Source organism: Oryctolagus cuniculus, chromosome 2 (genome assembly GCF_051225735.1).
Source record: "Oryctolagus cuniculus isolate XC-2025 breed Fujian yellow rabbit chromosome 2, ASM5122573v1, whole genome shotgun sequence".
NCBI lineage: Eukaryota > Metazoa > Chordata > Mammalia > Lagomorpha > Leporidae > Oryctolagus > Oryctolagus cuniculus.
In genome coordinates this window covers 115032682-115051448 of record NC_142868.1, presented here as the reverse complement: position 1 = coordinate 115051448, position 18767 = coordinate 115032682, and the positions used below count along the sequence as shown (strand labels likewise).

Sequence of the window (18767 nt, the reverse complement as noted above, 5' to 3'; positions counted from 1 at the left end):
AATGCAATCAATTACGCAAACACAGCCCCTGCCCTCTGGGATCTCATGGTGTGGTGTGGGAGACAAACGTTTACACTAGCGGCCAGCTGGCCTGGCCTCTGGGCTGACATGAGGTGGTGAGACAGCACTGAGAGAGAGAGAGAGAGAGAGAGAGAGAGAGAGAGAGAGAGAGAGAGATGTGTGGGGAGCAACTGGGAGCAACTCGGACTAGACTAAGTTACTGGAATTAAGACTTATTCTATGCATCTGCTCTCCCACAATATGGCGCTGAGAAGGGAGAAACAGCTTCTACACAGCTGCCTCCAGTTCAACCAATAAACTGTAGGACCTGCTCCTGATTGGAGGAGAGCAGCGTACTCGGCGTGTGGGTAGCAGAGTTGGGATTGGTGAAGAGGACTATAAAGGAGGAGAGAGACAACATGCACCAGGAACATCTAAGGGGAACATCTGAAGGAACACCTGTGCAGCCCCCAAGAGAGCCGGCCGGCGGTGTGCCGCTCCCCCGCGGAAGTAGGGAATGTGGCAGGGGGAACCGCCCTTCCAGGGAGGTGGAAGGGACGGTAGCCAACCCGGGAAGAACCAGCAGCAAACCCGGGGAGGGCTGAGCAGACAGAAGAACAGCGCAGGGTCCTGTGTCGTTCCTCCACGAAGACGGGGAGCGACAGAGATGGACTCCCGGTCAGGTTGGGAGACCATGTGGGAGCTGAAACTCGAAGTCAGGAAGAGGGGAAAGATCCCTTTAGGCAGAGGACTTCCAGAAGCAAAGCTGTGTAGATTGGCCAGGAGGGGCGGGGTCCTGCTATAGCCACAGACTTGGAGCATCTCAGTGGCAGGGCCGTCACTCATGCAATGTCTGAGACTGTGAGGGTCTGGGGTCCTGCATCATGGGAGGCGTTCCCTGGCCAGGGCCCATCCCTGAGCCTTCTCTGGGACTGGAGGAGAGGCTGGGAAGTGCAGCATAAGCTGTGGTGAGAACAGGCTCTGCCGCTACAGGGGACAAGCAAAGTTACAGTGCTTAGAAGCAAAGGGTGGATGGTTAGGGCTGATTTGGCCCAGGTTATGAAAAGTTTTGAAGGTCACACCAGGAAGTGGAGACTGCAGACGTGGGTGAAGAGGCCATCTCCAAAAGATTCTGAAGAGTGACACGAAAGACCATGAGGTCACCGTGGAAGTTCATCCAGTCACATACTCACTCACTCCACACGCACTGAGCACGTCCTGAGTGCCTGGCACTGGATGGATTGCAGGGGGAAGAGACCGTGGTGGGAAAGGAGCAAGGGGTGTTATTGCCACTACTCCAGGAAGGGGCACCAGGGCCTAGACAAAGGCAGGGCACAGCTCAAAGAGGACAAGAGCTGCCTCTGTCTGGGTCACCACAGTACACTCCCTGCCTAGCAAACACCATGGCAAATGGCCAGTGTTCAGCCTGCTTCTGGACTGGAATGAATGAGCAGAAGGGGCAGTGAGGACAGATAGTTGGTCATAACTGATAGTTGGTTACTGACATGGTACCCAGGGCAGCAAGGGAGGCGAAGGAGAGAAAAGCTCATGCCAAGTCTTAGTTGGGTGGTGTTGGCTTTGGACGTCATTCACGGCATGAACCAAGTCCGGGCTGGGGGAGGAAGAGCAGGTTTGGAGTCTTTGGGAGAAAGGGCGGTACAGCGCCATTCAGGACAGTGAGCTCCCCTTACATCGCCTGCACCAGACCTTGCCTGGTCACCAGAGCACTTGTTCTGTCCTTCTCTGCAGAAGTCATGCATTTCTCCTTGATTTATAATAATTGCTTCTTCCTTGATTTATAATAATGCAGTATAGAGGTCAAAGTTAAACAGAATTTGCTCCCTGGCTCTGCCACTGGATGACTTCAAACAAGTTATTTGATCATCCTGAATCTCAGCTTCTTTCTGTCTACACTGGAAGTCACCATTATAATACCTGCCTCGTCAGGGTGTCGGGGACTAAGTGAATTGCGGTGAATTCCTTATCACAGTGTCTGACACACAGCGTGGGCTCGAAGTTAAATAGGGCCCCCTTATTTCCTATGTGCATTACTTGCATGTAGTACTCCCATTATCACACTTCAAAAAAGTTAATCGAGATAAAAAGCAGTGAGGCTTAGCGATGCAGGTTCTTGGGGAAGGAAGGGAGGTCCCTGGCCTGGCCTTGCTGGCCCAGAGTGTGATGGAACAGGGGAGGGAGGAACAGGCTCTTCTGGAGAGGGTGTCTACCGGGCTGGTGCCAGAGATCTGGGTACCCCAGCTCTGGCAAGATCTGGAAAGCGCTTTGATCCTTGTGAAATCTCAACCTGAACAGCTGAATATTATCGCAAAGCATTCATTTCAAAAACTTATTACACTTAGACCTGAGGCTTCCAGAGGCTCATTAATCGTGACTCGCCTCTGCAGGGAAGGAGGACACTTTCTAGGCCTGAGCTGGGCCTCTGCCTCCTTGATTGAGTAACATAATTGATAACCTTGTTCTAATCCAGTGCCTTCACTTCCACCCCAAATCTCTTCCTGTTCTCGGGAACAAAGTTAATTTTTCTTCTCTGGCAGAGACTGAAATTTTGCATCTGGCATTTGGAAACCTCCATTTCTGTTCACTTATCAGCTCTCCTAACTCAAACTTATTGCCTCTTTCTTGATGCAAGTACATTCCTGGGTTTGGTGCAGCCTGTACTGCACTCCACAGACGAGGGACAATGGAATTCTGCCCTCTATCTCCCCTCGTCACCTCACAGCTCAGCCTTGTCAAGGACCTGAGCTGCCATCTCAGACATTTCTCAGGCAGGTAGAGGAAGCTTTGAAACTTCCTGGTCCCAGAAGTTAGCCTTGTTTCTTGAGAGGCAAAGGATTAATCCTGTAGGAGCTACAATTAGATTGTCTGTTATAGTCCAGGCTACGTGAGTCCTGGCTGTGTGGACTGCATATCTTGGTTTGCCCACCTGTACAATAAGGATAGTAACAGCATGGACCTCATAGAGTTCCTGTGAGTATTAAACGAGCTGATGTAGGGACCAGAGGTGTGGTTAAGCTACCGCATGCAACACCAGCATCCCGCAGGAGAGCGCTGGTTGGAGTCCTGGCTGCTCTGTCTCTGATCCGGGTCCCTGCTCCTGGGAAAGCAGCAGATGATGGCCCAAGTGCTTTGGCCCCTTCCACCCGCATAGGAGATCCAGATGGAGTTCTGGCTCCTGGCTTTGGCCAAGCCCATCCCTGGCTGTTGTGGCCATTTGGAGAGTGAAACAGCAGGTGGAAGCTCGCGCTCTCTCTCTCTCTCTCTTTCTCTTCCTTTGCCTTTCTCCTCACTCTGCCTTTCAAGTAAATAAATAAATCTTGTGTTTTTTTTTTAAGAAAATGAGTTTATGTAAAACATTGTAGAGCAGTGTCTGGAAACATAAGCCCTAAAAAAATGATGATGATGGTGATGAATGCCATATTTTGACATTACTCTCCTTTATTATATTTCTATTTTATGGGTTCCTTGTAGCAGATACTGTGAGTTTTGTATTTTCAGCAGTATTTCTTCTTTTAGATTTAATATTGCTTTTTTAAGTGTAATTCATGCTATGAGAGCTGCCATTTAAAATGTGCATTCAGTGGTATATTCACAGTATACAGTTTCAGAACTATCAACACCCCCAAGAGGATTGCTGTAGCTGGGAGTGGTCACTCCCTTCCCTCACTCCCCCAACTCCTGCCCCAGGAAATTGTTCATCTGCTGTCTGTCTTTGTGGATTTGCCTGTTCTGGACACTTTGTATAAATGAAATTGTGTGGCCTTTAGTGTCTGGCTCCCTCCACTTTGTGTGTGTTTACAGTATCTGTCTGTGTTGTAGCCTCTATCAGTGTCTCTCCCTGGCCTGGAGGATGGCCTCCCGGTAGGCGGGCACTCCACATTTCATCTGTTTCATTGGTTGATAGCCATTTAGGTTGTTTCCACTTTCTGGATGCTGTGACAAATGCTGCTGTAAGCATTCCTATACAAGTTGTTGTGTGGACGTAGGTTTTTATTTCTAAGTGTGAGCTAAGGAGTAGAATTGCTGGGTCGTACACTCTATGGCTGGCATTTTGAGGAACTGCCTGACAGTTTCCCAAAGTGGTAGAACCATGTATGTCCCCACCAGCCATGTATGAGGGTTCTAGTTTCTCACCACCCTCAGCAGTGTTGTTGTTGCCTGGGACATACTTGCAAGGAGCCAATAGGAGGGTGATGCAGGGAACATGTCAGACTGAGTCGTGTTGTGAGGAAAATGGAAATTGTCTGGAATGCTGTGTTCGGAGTGCCCCAGTCATCCTGGAAAGCACACGTTCACTGGGGAGATGCTCGCCCCAAGACTCCACTCCAATGAGCCGGCGCCGTGGCTCAATAGGCTAATCCTCCACCTTGCGGCGCCGGCACACCGGGTTCTAGTCCCGGTTGGGGCGCCGGATTCTGTCCCGGTTGCCCCTCTTCCAGGCCAGCTCTCTGCTATGGCCAGGGAGTGCAGAGGAGGATGGCCCAGGTGCTTGGGTCCTGCACCCCATGGGAGACCAGGAAAAGCACCTGGCTCCTGGCTCCTGCCAGGATCAGCGCGGTGCGCCGGCTGCAGCGGCGGCCATTGGAGGGTGAACCAACGGCAAAGGAAGACCTTTCTCTCTCTGTCTCTCTCTCACTGTCCACTCTGCCTGTCAAAAAAAAAAAAAAAAAAAAAAGACTCCACTCCAAGGTCACCACGCTAGCTAGCACAATGCATCTTCTTCCCGTTCTTGAAAATAAACTGTGTGTATGCATTCCCAGCGCCTGCAGTGAGTGTGACAAAGTAAAATAAACTACAACTTGGACCTCAGAGGCAGGCAGACGCAAGCCTCCATCTGCTCGTCTGCACGTCAGCACCCCGTCACTCTCAGGGGTCCTGAGGGTTGCTGAGTAACAGACTTGGAAGTGCCTCCCCCTCGGGGCCCTCACTGGCCGGCAGTGCTCATTTTCAGCAGAGCCTCAGCATCAGTGATTGTCTTCGTGGTCTCCTTGTTGAGTTCTTTGACAGCTTTTCAGCGCTAGGAGAGGCGACAACAGCTAGGAGGGCTGTTGGGTAAATCTCTTAAAATGTCATGACTTAAAAACTGGTAAATCAAGGGAAAGAATTAACTGCTTATACAGCCCTTCCTGTAAAACTGGACCACTGATCAACCAAGAAATTTGCAAGTGGAATTTCCTCTTTGAAGGACATTTCAGCCAATTGAGGAATCAATGATGGAATACCCCCCACTTGCGATCTCTGATGAGTTGATGCATCTGGTTAATGACCATCAGTGGCTGCTAACACCATCCAAAGAAATACAATACTGCAGGCCTTCCGAGGGATGAACACAGCGCATCCGATGAAGTGGTTTTGCCGAAAAACAGAAATTGAGCCCAAGGTTGGCCAAACCTCCAGATACAGATACAGGATATGTGAGATGTGTCAGAGGTGGAATTAGCAAAAATCCATCCTGCAGGAAATTCTACAGGACAAATTTCTACCACAAAGAGAAACAAAAGGAAGTGCATACAAAGTGCTAGATTAAAAAATCTCTCTCTCTCTCTCTCTCTCTCTCTATATATATATATATATATATATATGTTAACCAATAAAAATATATAGACTTGTGGCAGGCATTACAGTACAGCAGGTTACACTGCTCCGTGCAGTGCCTGTGTCCCATACTGGAGAGCTTGGTTGGAGTACCAGCTATTCTGCTTCAGAACCTGGGTGGGCAATGGATGATGGATCTCGTACTTGGGCTCCTGCCAATCACAGAGACCCAGATAGAGTTCCTGACTTCTGGCTTTGACCTGGCTCAATGAACCAGTAAACCTCTCTCTCTCACCCTCTCTCCGTCCCTGTACCTCTTGCAGTTGTTCTGCCTTTCAAGTATATAAAAACAAATGAGCAAACATCTAAAATATATGTGTATATATGTCTACGTATGTGTGTGGGTGTGTGTGTATGCTGTATTTGGATCATGATTTTCAATGTATTTTAAGAGATAATTTTAAGGCCGGTGCCGTAGCTCACTTGGTTAATCCTCCACCTGCAGCGCCGGCATCCCATATGGGCGCCAGGTTCTAGTCCTGGCTGCTCTTCTTCCAGTCCAGCTCTCTGCTTAGCCCAGGAGGGCAGTGGAGGGTGGCCCAAGTGCTTGGGCCCCTGCAGACTCATGGGAGACCAGGAAGAAGCACCTGGCTCCTGGCTTTGTATTGGCACAGCTCCAGCCATGGTGGCCATTTGGGGGGTGAACCAACAGAAAGACCTTTCTGTCTCTCTCTCTCACTGTCTAACTCTATCTGTCAAATAAATTTTAAAAACTGGCTGAGAGATGTTAATAATTCTAAATCAAAAAAAGAGATAATTTTTATGACACTTATGGGAATCAGGGGGAAAAGGATCTTATGAGTTATCTGAAAATCACATTTCTCTTTAATGATGTACATTTTCCCCTGTGGAATCCCAATATCATTCTCCTGGACAAAGAATAAAGAATTAAAAATGGAAATCAGGTTTCTCCCTCAACGTTGATGGGCCTGTCAAGAGTGCACATGAACTAGTCACTGTATGTCTAATTATCTCAAAGTTAAACCTTCTCCCCACACAATATACCACAAACCCCTGGACAAGGGCACTCGGGCAAGCAGCTTCTTTGGGAAGTGATTTGAAGGAAGAAGGGAAGGGGTCTTGCCAGAAGACAATGGGAAGAAGGAGGAACCAATTCAAACGTGCCTGGTCCAGGTGGTCAGCTCTCAGGGCAGCTTGGGGTTCTCCCAGGACACATGTTGAAGTCTCTCTCAGAACTCTCTGAGGGAGAGAAGAGAGTATGCCCCTCTGCCTCTTGCTTCTATTAGCCAAGGGTTTTCCCAACATCATTAACCCTCCAACACTTCTAGGCTTGCATTTGTGTCACCCTGGTTGGTGTGGTGCTAGCAGGTGCTCCCTGGAGGACCTAGGGGAGCCCCAGGGGAGGTGAGCACTGGGCACCGTAGTTGAGGCAAGGTGCTACTGGTATGTGGCTGGTTGCCTGAAAGATAGGTGGAAGAAGGTAAGATAGAGGACCAGAGATGGCCACTACAGGGACCAGGACAGCACATGTTAAATCGAACACGCCCCACCCTCCCATCTTGACAGATGCCCCTCTGTAACAGCAGCAGGGTCAGGCTGGAACCCAGAGTGCAGACCCCTGGAGCTGAGCCTCAGAGTGTGGCGACATGTGAAGATCTGATCCCTGGTCATGAGCAGCCCCTCTCTTCTCAGCCCTGGGTCACAGAGACGTCACGTACATGCATCTGGACACCACCCTTGGCCTAGGGGAGTGCACACCAGGGCTGCTCTCGGGAAGACCACTGGAAAGAGGCCCAGGCAGATGCTAGAATCCACTCAGAGCCTCCAGATAGAGAGTCTGGAGGGTCCTGGGCCTCCAGAGCTTAGTAGAGTATGGACAGGTTTCTGGGCGGGCATGTTCCCAGGGCCCCATGGAGTGGGACAGCTCTCCTGGGCAGCTATGACTTGCCCATTCAGTCGCTTCATTTATGAAAGGGGAAGAGAGAGAGACCTCTGTTGGGGGGAGGGGTGAGCCAGTGTCACAGCACATCTCCCCTGGCATGCACCTGGTGGGCCTCCAGAGGAGGCAGGTCTGTGAGGGGGCTGAATGCTGCCTCCGCACAGTGGCATTGGACCAGGGTTTGTACTCAAGGCCGGGAATGCAGCTAAGGCTGGGAGACAGGGCACAGGCTGAAGGCAATGTCCTTTGTTTGGTGCAATTTTCCTGGAAAAGAATACAAAAGTAAAATGATAGTTTTTCCGCCAAATCCCCAAGCTTCTTGAAGACTAGCTCTGTACCCCATTGGACCGTAAGTTTTTTGTTGTTGTTGTTGTTGTTGTTTTTAAGATGTATTTATTTATTTGAAAGGCAAAGTTAAGAGAGGCAGAGGCTGAGAGATAAAGAGAAAGAGCGGTCTTCCATCCGCTGGTTCATTTCCCAAATGGCTGCAATAACTGGTGCTGGGCCAGGCCAAAGCTATGGGCCAGGGACTCCATCCAGGTCTCCCACATGGATGACAAGGACCCAAGCACTTGGGCCACCTTCTGCTGCTTTCTCAGGCGCATTAGCAGAGAATTGGAATGAAAGTGAAGCAGCTGGGGCTCAAACCAGTGCCCATATAGGATTCTGGCTTTCTTACATAAGATATCAACCTGATCATTCATTCACTTGTTCCCTCAACACTTAACTCGGAGCAGTTCTTTGGCAGGCAGCATATTAAAAAGGAGTAAGAAGGAACCGGTGGTGTGACCCAGCGGCTTGAGCTGCCACCTGCATCACTGGCATCCCATACGAGTCCCAGCAGCTCCACTTTCGGTCCAGCTCCTGCTAATGCACCTGGGAAAGCAGAGGACAATGGACTGAGTGTTTGGGCCCCTGCCACCCATATGGGAGACTCAGATGGAACTCCTGGTTCCTGGCTTCAGACTGTCCCATCCCTGGCCCCCTGTGGCCTTTTGAGGAGTAAAGCAGTAGGTAGAGGATCTCTGTATGAATGTCTCTGTGTGTGTGTCCTTCTCTATAGATAACTCCTAAATAAATTAAAAAAAAAAACAACACAGAGTAAAACACCTTGTTTGGCTGGAAAGTAGAGCCCAGAGACCCCCAGCGAAAATGCAGCGTGGCAGGAACTATGAGAGAAACTGGAGGAGGGCATGTGTGCAGAGCTCGCCCAGAGGCCACGTGCAGAAGCTTTGGTCCACGGGGTGCTGGGTTTGCAGTTACTGCCCCGTCCTGATGACACGTCTGCTTTGTGTTTGCATTCCAGCACCCATCGTGGGGGCTGCAGGTGACAAGACGAGGAGATGGCCAAGGTCAGCACCCACCACTCCCACCCTTCGCTGAGCCACCTGACAGTGACCACCAAGGGCAGGGATCTCGATCGCGTTGAGAACGGCCTTGGCAGGTGAGTGGGCTCTGCACGCTAGGTCTGGCACAGGAGGTCTCCGTAGTGGATCTCCACTCGGGGGAGCGAACGCCTGAGTGTGGGCTACTACTATGGCGTGCACAGCCAAACTAACTTCATTTTTCACCTCCCTTAATCCTCACAACCCCGGTGAAACTGTTGTTTTTCCTAGTTTAGAGTGAAATAGAAAATTAGGCTCAAAGAGTTATGAAACTTCTAGAAGGTAGCAAAACAAAGCTGCAGATGCAGGAGATGAAATTCGAGTGTAGAAACATCTTCAAAATAGGACTCTCACTGGTCCCAGGTGTGAAGCACGCAGGGTCTATCAGATGCTTGGCCCTCACTTCCACGGAAGGTCAAGGGCAGGCCCTGGTCACAGACCTGTGCGCACCAGCCAGGCCACCGGCCCCATCCGTGATATCCCAACACAGGCGGCCATCTACAGCCTGGGACCTTGACCTGCTTCTAGCCATGTTCCTAACTTCCTCCTAGACCTGGGAAGACTCAACCCCCATGTCTTAGTTTCTTCACTTGAAAAGCAAAACAGGCTGGCGCCACGGCTCACTTGGCTAATCCTCCACCTGCAGCCCAGCACCCCGGGTTCTAGTCCTGGTCGGGGCACCGGATTCTGTCCCAGTTGCCCCTCTTCCAGGCCAGCTCTCTGCTGTGGCCCAGGAAGGCAGTGGAGGATGGCCCAAGTGCTTGGGCTCTGTACCCGCCTGGGAGACCAGGAGAAAGCACCTGGCCACCTGGCTCCTGGCCATTTGGGGGGTGAATCAACGAGGGAAGACCTTTCTCTCTCTCACTGTCTAACTCTGCTTGTCAAAAAAAAAAAAGTAGAACATCATTCTCTCCCAAGTTCCTGGTCTAACAGTGGGCACACGGGAGAGACCTATCTGGACTTAGATTTTGTTGTTTCTTAGGTTGTTAATGAAATGATTGGTTTGGAGCCCAACAAACTTTTTTTTTCCAATATTTATGTTATTTTCATCCTACTTACATAGGATGGAAAACTTCTTCCTCCTATGAAACTTCAATGCGTATTATCTGATGGTTCAAAAGCACAATGAGAACCGTCAGCCCTTCTGCCATCATTTCTTTGCATTTGTTGCTGTACATCGTTTCCTTTCTCAGTTGCACAGTTTTTTTCTCCTCTCCCTTAGTGCTTGGACTCAGCTCCTCAGCACACTGGGCTAATAAGTGATGGCAACAATTTCCAAAGAGAGTGTGTTCCTTTTGTTCCAAATGTGTGCAGCCTTAAACCTCACTTTCTGAAATTCAAAGGAGCAGTAGATGCTCCACTTTAACTTAGTGCTAGGGTCCCAGAAAGGTTTTATTTTTTAAGATTTATTATTTATTTATTTGAAAGGTAGAGTGACAGAGAGAGAGAGAAAGAGAGAGAGAGAGAGAGAGAGAAATCTTCCAATCCCTGGTTCACTCCCCAGATGGCAGCAACAGCTAGGGCTGGGCCAGGCCAAAGCGGGAGCCAGGAGCTTCCTCAGAGTCTCCCACATGGGTGCAGGGGCCCAAGCCCTTGGGACATCTTCTGCTGCTTTCCCAGGCATCTTAGCAGGGAGCTGGATCAGAAGTGGGGCATCCAGAAGATGTGGGATGCTGGTATTGCAGGTGGCAGCTTTACTCACTACACCACAATGCACTCCCCTCCCCAGCCCCCCGAGAGTTTGGTAATGACTGTAGAGGCATCAGAAAATCACATTCTACTCAAATATTTCCTCCTAAAGATGGCTTGTCCTGGCTCTGCCTTAGCCAGTGACCTACAAGTTAACCTGAACTGCTCAAGAGTGTTCCTGAGGTGTCTGGGAAGATAAGATGGCCCTTTGCAAAATGAATTGCAACCCACTAAGCCACGCAGACCCCTAGCCTTGGGCCTCTGCCAGCCTCACTAGGGGCTCAGCGCTGTGCTGCAGGCTGACGATGGCCACATGCATGCTCAGGGTCAGCTACAAGGTCAGGGGCTCTGAACTGATGCCCTTGGACAATGCTATTTTCCATCTTCAGGGCTGACAAAATGTCTTGTCCTCACCCTTCTACCCTCTTTTCCATGACCAACGTGAAGATTAAAAGCGCAAGTCTGGGGTCAGATCGGTTTAGTTTGAACACTGCCTCTGCCACTGACCAACTGTGAGAAGTTACTCAGCCTCTCCAAGCCTCAGTTTCCTTGTCTGCAAAATGGGACCATCTAGTAATGACCTCCTAGGGTTGTGGAGAGGTTAAACCAGATGGTGATTAGACAAAGCTCTTGGCCTGGTTCCTGCTGGGTAGGCAAGTGCTTGATCAACCCTCACTCTTGGCCTTGGAAACAGTCCTTCCTGTGGGCCTTCCCCAGCTCTCCTCTCCCTCTTTGATCTTGGAGAGTCCAGCTGAGCGGGCATCTGGAGCTGGCATTCCTGCTTGTGTCCCAGCTGTGCCTTCTCAGCCTGGCCACGAGCCCAGGCTTATCACTGGCATGGTGCAAGCTCACACACAGAGGAACACAGAAGCCTATGGAAACAATGCAGACTTCAAAAGGAGAGAAAGAACGCTTCCTACGGGAGAGCAGGGGTTTTATCTTATGAGGCATGAGTGGGTTCACAGATGGAAGTTGCCAGAATGTTCCTTACAGTCACCAAGAAGCACCAACGGTGTTCAGGACGGGCGTGGAGCAGCCTCAGGAGGGAGGCTGGGCTCCAGGCCCCTCCTCTGCTTGCCTAGCATCTGTCTAGTCACAGGTGAGGTCTCCATGTAAGACTGACTTGAACAACATCAACATTTTAAAGTTTAAAATCACTGCTTTAGGGGGGAAATGGTATTTGGACAAATTACACATTTTTGGGGATGGGTGTTTGACCTACTAGTTAAGATACCACATCGGGGCTGGCGTTTCGGTATAGGGGGTGAAGCTGCCACCTGGAATGCTGGCATCCCATGTGGGCATAGGTTCTAGACCCAGCGGCTCCATTTCCTGCTGAGCCCCGTGTCAATGGCCTGGGAAAGCAGCAGAAGATGGCCAAAGTGTTTGGGCCCCTGCCAACCACGTGGGAGATCCGGATGGTGTTCCAGATTCCTGGTTTTGGCCTTGCCATTATGGCCATTTGGGGAGTGAATCAGCAGACAGAAGATCTCTCTCTCTCTCTCTCTCTCTCTCTCTGTCCCTCTGACTTTCAAATAAATAAATAAATAAATAAATATAAAGGAAAAAAGATACCACACGGGATGCCAGCATCCCATATCACAATGCCTGAGTTTGGGTCCTAGCTCTGCTCCCATTGCAACGTCTTGCCAATGCACACGCTGGGAGGCAGCAGATGATGGCTCAGGTCCTTGGGTCCTTGCCTTCTCTTGGTAGACTTGGATTGGGTTCCCAGCTCTTGGCTCCAGCCTGGACCCACCCCTGGTGTTGTGGGTACTTAGGAAGTGAACTAGTGCATGGAAGTTGTCATGCTCTCAAATAAGCAAAAAGATTGTTTAAGAGGGCCTTAAAGACCCCACACACCCTTGCCTTGTGTTTCCAGTCCTTTAATTGAGAATGTGTGTAGAGATATACTCATCCCTCTTTGTCACTCATGAAACTAAGAAGCCTGCATTGGACCCTGTGCACCAGTGTCCCCGTTTGCTGGATGCCCCAGGAGGAAGGAGCTGCCACACTGCCACGCCCTGAGACAGTCCTGCCCCCAGGTCTCTCACTGAATCCGGAAGCCCCATTTCCTGTTTCCTCTTCCTTAAATCCCTGGAATTATTTTCCTGGTGGAGATAATACTAAGGAAAGTTGAAAGTGCCTCCTTAGAATGAAAGCCATTTCACATCCTGAAAATTCCAGAAAGAACGATGTCTCGAGTTTTGCTTTTCTACTTAGATCTGCTCAGTTGACTCGATTATGTATGAGCTGTCTGGCATATTTTTGAGGATAATTCAAGAGAATAAGATGGAAGAATGTGCCATGGAGAATTGCAGCTCGGGCTGAGGGCACCCCAAATCCCAGCTCAATCTCCTGCTGTAGCTGTGCTGAGTGAGCTTTGGGCACGGGGGTTTTTGTCCAATAAGAGAGAGGCCTTCCTCCCTGTGGCTCCCTACGTGGAGCCCAAAGCAATTATCGCCAAAGAAAACCATCCTGGGTCCACCTCCCCAGGCCCAAGACGCAGAATGCACTGGCTTCACTTCCCGGTCCCCGGCCACCGTGGATTCCCACCATTCCAGTTCCTCGGGGCTTGAGAAAATGAAAAAAATAAAATAAAAACTCACTGGAGGAAGACGCCAGAGGCTCCACCGAGCACACAGTTAATTACCAGGTCCAGTTCTCAGGGGGGTGGCCGCCCTTGCCTGTGACAGAGGACAGAGGGCATCTGCTTTACAAATACACTTGGAAGTTGAGCACAGCGCGGTGAAACCCTTTCTTTCCAAAGAGCCACTCCATCTGCCTTTGTTCTTGCTCTGCCCCAGCTCCAGGGGCCGCTGCCTTCCCAGGTGTCCTCGAGGCCTGCTAGTGGGAGGGCTCCCTGGCCTGGACAAAGCCCCCAGCCCCTCAGCCAGCAGCAGGAAGGACAGGGCCCAGCCCCGGGGGTCCCCCTGCCTCCCCATTCCCCTGGGACCTTCCGGCTCCGCAGCCCGGCACTGATGGCCCAGAGTTGCTGGCTTTCCTCGGTACCAATGTGTCCTGCAGGGCTCAAGATGCCACCGCGGGCCGGCAGGGTCTGTCCTCTCCTGCCATCGCCCCTCCGTCTGCTCGAAGAGGTGAACTTCTGCCGTGTGTGGCTTAAAGACGAGGGTGCGGCCGTGCGGTGATCTCATCGTTGATGGAACATTGTAAAGTGTGCCGTGTCACTGGCGGACGCCTTCAGCTCCCTTATAACCCTGCAGGACTCCATCATGCACGCTGGGCCGGCCGGGCCACAGTTCTCGCCAAAACATCGTTGAGAGGTGCATGACTGTCTCTCCCAGGCATTTAACAAGGACAGCGGTAGCCTGCGTCGTGGCACAGCAGGTTAAGCCGCCACTTGCAACACCGGCATCCCATTTGGGCGCCAGTTCGTGTCCCGGCTGCTCCTCTTCCTATTCAGTTCCCTGCTAATGCACCTGGGAAAGCAGTGGAAAATAGCTCGAGTGTTTGGGCCCCTGCACCCACGTAGGAGACTCATCAGAAGCTCCTGGCTTCAGGCTAGCCCAGCCCCAGCCATTGCGGCTATTTGGGGCATGTTCCAGCCGATGGAAGCACTCTCTCCCCCTCCCTCTCTGTAACTCTGACTTTCAAATAAAATTTTAAAAAAATCTTAAAAAAAAAAAAAAAAGCAAGGATAAAGACTCTGGAGCTAAAAGAGAGCCCTTGATTGGGCAGAATTGCGAGCATTAAGAGACAAGTAGGGCCAGGCACGGAGAAGAAAAGGCACCCTGGGGTCCCTCGGCTTGTGTCAGAGAAGGGCTTTGTGCCTTTCTGGGCTCGAGTATTTGAACAAGACTTCCATGGACATGAAACCAGCAAGTTTTTCCTTTGTTTCCTTTATGAAGATCGGAGAGGGGTTAGCCCACAGGGTCCCCAGAGGAGAGGTGCTGGAGCAGGCGGTTGAACCTGGGCCTCTGGGCTCCCCACTCTGGGTGTCACCCGTCTGGTCCCTGCCAGCCTCAGGCCTGTTTCAGAATCTGAGCGGGTTTAGCCCTCCTCGCTGGCCTACCAGCTCTGATGTCACAGGTACTGATTCCTTTGCTTCGGACAGAAATAGATCCGTTCTCAGGATGTGCCAGTTAATGGAAGCCAGACAAGGCAGACGTGGAGGCCCACTGCATGGTGCCTGGCGCTCACCCAGGAGTTGCACTGGGGACAGAACACCTCTGCCCTTGGGACTGCCCCTGGGGCTTCCAGGCACATGCACGGTGACAGAGCCCTGTCCAGCACTCCCAGGCCAGCCACTTGCATCCAAGCCCCAGGAGATGGACGCACCTCTGCCCCGGCCACCTCCTTCTCTAACTGACCTTGGAATGAGCATCCCACCTCGGTAGGACAGAGGACTAGGCAGCAGTGGGGGCGGGGTGGGGAGGTCTCAGCTTCTGAGCTGTGCAGGGTCTCCTAGCCAGACAGGGTCTCCTATCTGGACGCTGAGATGTGCGTAGTGGAGGGAGCGGGACTCAGCCACGTGGTCCACACGGTGCAGCCAGCTGTCAAAGCAGTGTCTCTAGTGGCATGCACAGGGCTCAGTCCTCAGCCTTGTCCTACTCACTTCTGTCCTAGTCTGTGCCACATACGACCATACAGGTGGCAGCTTCATGGATGCATTTGAAGTGGGAATGACATTAGAATCTTAGCTTTGCCACTTGGCTGTGTAAACTTGGAGAAGTAACTTGGCCTCTCTGAACCTCCTTTAAAAAAAAAGAGATGTATTTATTTGAAAGGCCGAGTTAGAGAGAGAGGAGAGACAGAGATCTTCCATCTGCTAGTTCACTTTTTTTTTTTTTTTTTTTTTTTGACAGGCAGAGTGGACAGTGAGAGAGAGAGACAGAGAGAAAGGTCTTCCTTTGCCGTTGGTTCTCCTTCCAATGGCCGGCGCAGCCGGTGCGCTGCTGCCGGCACACCGCGCTGATCCGATGGCAGGAGCCAGGTGCTTCCTCCTGGTCTCCCATGGGGTGCAGGGCCCAAGCACTTGGGCCATCCTCCACTGCACTCCTGGGCCACAGCAGAGAGCTGGCCTGGAAGAGGGGCAACCGGGACAGAATCTGGCGCCCCAACCGGGACTAGAACCCTGTGTGCCGGCTAAGGGATAAGTACCTGGCTCCTGCCATCGGATCAGCGTGGTGCGCTGGCCACAGCGGCCATTGGAGGGTGAACCAACGGCAAAGGAAGACCTTTCTCTCTGTCTCTCTCTCTCACTGTCCACTCTGCCTGTCAAAAAAAAACTGAACCAGATGGTGTCCCCCAAAGTTCATGGAGAATGGAATGAAGTTTCTGTTGGTGCCAAAATGTTTGGAAATCCATGCATAGTTGATTTTTCCTAACAAGCATTTTTCATGAACTTTTTGAGATCCGTCATATTTTTTATTTCAAAATATTTTGCACGAAAATACCCTTAGCTTTCAATTCTATTTTCCACAAGCTTTTTTGAAGTGCTGTGGAAGATGAAGCTGCCTGACTGTGTGGTTCCAGCAGGAAAAAGAAAAAAAAGAAAAGAAAAGCAGACCTCCTGTGGCCCTCCTGTGTGGAAGGAGGGGCAGCTGCTGCAGGCGGGGACTGGGAGTTTGGGGGGGGGGGGTGCAGGGGGGGTAGGAGGGGGGGCTGTTTGTGGGTGGCCTGGACAGGCCCAGGGGGCTCCTGAGCTCCCTGATGCTGAAAGGGGGAAGCCAGGAGCCAAGGGCCCCAGCTTTGGGTCCCTCCCCAGGGAGGTACTGCAGCTCCTGTGGCAGCCCCACCTTGTCCCTGCCTGGGCAGGAAAGCTGATTAGGCTGCAGTAGGTCATGTGCTAGAATTAATTTGTCTTGCCTGAGCTCCTGAGAGTCAGAGAGTGAAGCGCAAATCCCCGGAGGCCAAGGCCAGGCTGGCTTTTAATCAACGCTGATCAAACTTCAGCCCGAGGAGGTTTTAAAAGGAAGGAAAATGCTCCCAAGGCCATCCCTGGTCTTATTCCAGGCAATTCCACAAACACCCGGCTCTGCACGTGTGGCTGGGATGGGCCCCTGGCGTCTGTGGGCTCTGGCTTTTTACACTGCCCGTTGTACAGGTGAGGTCAGCGCCCCTTAACCTCTGGTGGAGCACAGAGGTGAGGCCTTGGCAAGGGGGCAGAGTGGAAGTGGATTTTCATTTGAAATCAACACACTAATTAGAACTAAGTGTCCCTAGGCCTAGGCCAACTCTGTACAGTCTTCTGGGGCCCTGTTAACACCGGGTTCCTGGGAAAGGTGTCCAGGTGACACAGGACGTGGTGTTTGATCGGGCCTTGAAGGTTGGATCTCAGCAGGTGGACGTGTGGTGGGACCAAACCCTTGTCCTGGTATCAGTTGGTGGAAGTAGCTGCTGTGGCTTGAGATGTCAGGCACAGGGACAGCCCCTGGTCCCCCAGGCTCTGATCGGGCTCCTCCCTCACCCTTCGGGGCTGGAGAACCATTTTCCTGCCAAGGGTCACATGGAGATTTAAATCATCACAGGCCACACACAATGATCAACTGAGAAATGAGCCTGCTGTAGATGGTGTTGATATCGAGCCCCTCCTGCGTGCGATTGCCTTGGCAGGGCCGGACCCAGTGATCTCCTGTGCCTTATACAGCCCGCGGGCCAGACACCCCACCCGTGCTTTAGAGCAAGGCTGGCCAAGGAAGACAGCTTGTGTCCAGCCAGCTCTTGTCCATGGGCTAGGACCCAGGGGGGCAGGGAACGTCCAATACCTCTAAAGCAGGTTCATTTCTAAGTGGGTCCTGTTGTTTGGGCCGCTAATGATGCCCTTGGTGGAGAAAAGCTTCCCCACACCTGCAAAGGAAGGGCCATATTTATCTCAAAAGCCAGGGTCAGGCGGCAAATCCAAGTGGGGAGCCCTGAGGTTGAGGCTCCGTGTCCGTGGCAGCTTTTCTCGCAAAGCACAGAGCTCCGGCCGTCTCGGCCCCACTGTGACCAAGAGGCTGATGAGCTTGAAATCCATTTACTTTGCTGGCCGTTTGGTTGCTCAGGGCCCTCTTGCCGCGCGAAGAGACCTCGGCGGCAGCAGCACGGCGCAGCACCGCCATGGAGACCGGAGGACCGGCTGCAGCCAGGAGCAGCTCCTTCGCCACCCCGGGGCCTGCCAGGTACCTGACCGCTCTCGGCCTCCACTGTGGGATGTTGGAGACCGAGGAAGAAAGACGGTGAAGTTGCGGGGTGGGGGTGGGGTGCAGCCCTGGAGGAGAAGGGGCCGGACTTGAGCAGCCTGAAGTCTACCAGTGAGTCACTGCCTTGCTCTTGGGTCGGGTGTTCTGAGTGCAGGAAAGCCTAAGAAACACTACCTTTGTCTCAAGACGCTTTAACCAAAGAGTGATGCTGAAAGCTTTGCTTAATTCTGGAAGGATGCAGGGGGAAAAAGGCCAACCAGAGAGGGCAGGGAGACCAGTGGCTGGAGACAGGCTCTCACGGGTGCAGGGCTAAGCGCTAGGGCCCGCGTCCTTACAAAACTCACCAGCTTGTCAAGGTGCACGGCTCTGGGGGCCTCTGAGGACAGCCCTCCTCGGGCATTGGTACTTGCACCACCCTGAGGAAGCCAAATATCCCAATGTCAGAGTTTCACCTTTAAGTGTTTCCCAGTGTTTGCGTTTTCCTGATGTAAGGCTATGTGAAGATCCTTTGGTTGCATGAAAGAAAATGGCTTCAGAGCAACTCAAACAGAAAGGCCTGGGCTGGCCGGGGCTGGGGCGAGCAAGCCCCAGAGCAGGTGAGGCTCTGGCCAGGAAACCAGAGAGCCGGGGCCCTGGGGCCCCCCAGGTGGCAGCTGCCTTCTCCCTCTCCGTGGATATTCCTGTGCGCTTCTCTGCCCGTCTCTTTCTGGCTTTCTTGCCTCACAGAGCAGCAGGTGCAGGGCTGGGAATGGCCTCCCTTGCTGACACGGGGCTGAAGCGCCGGGTGCACCTGGGAGTAGCTCCCAGTGCAGAGGTGCGAGTGACCGCCTGTGGGTGGGTTGTGTTCCTGCAGTCCTGTGGCAGGGGCTGGGGAGCAGTGTGCATGCAGCTTTGGTTCTTACCCCCTGTGCAGAGGGAGTGGGTGGGGGGTGTGTTCTGACAGAGGCGGGGCGGGGTCAGACCAGCACCTCAAAATCCACCTATAGCAGAGTTCTCTGCCACTGTGTGTGCACAATGTTTTCTTGCTTCTGTCTA

The 18767-nt window shown here is 52.0% G+C and overlaps 1 protein-coding gene across 1 annotated transcript in view; it reads left to right on the top strand.

Moving 5' to 3' along the window:
- Positions 1–18767, top strand: part of CNGA3 (cyclic nucleotide gated channel subunit alpha 3) — a 42113-nt gene that overhangs the window by 2523 nt on the left and 20823 nt on the right. The window contains exons 2-3 of the mRNA XM_089326025.1: positions 8820–8957; positions 17595–17711. Coding sequence (XP_089182151.1) covers positions 8857–8957; positions 17595–17711 — 218 coding nt within the window. The 5' untranslated portion in view covers positions 8820–8856. The remainder of the gene's footprint in view (positions 1–8819; positions 8958–17594; positions 17712–18767) is intronic.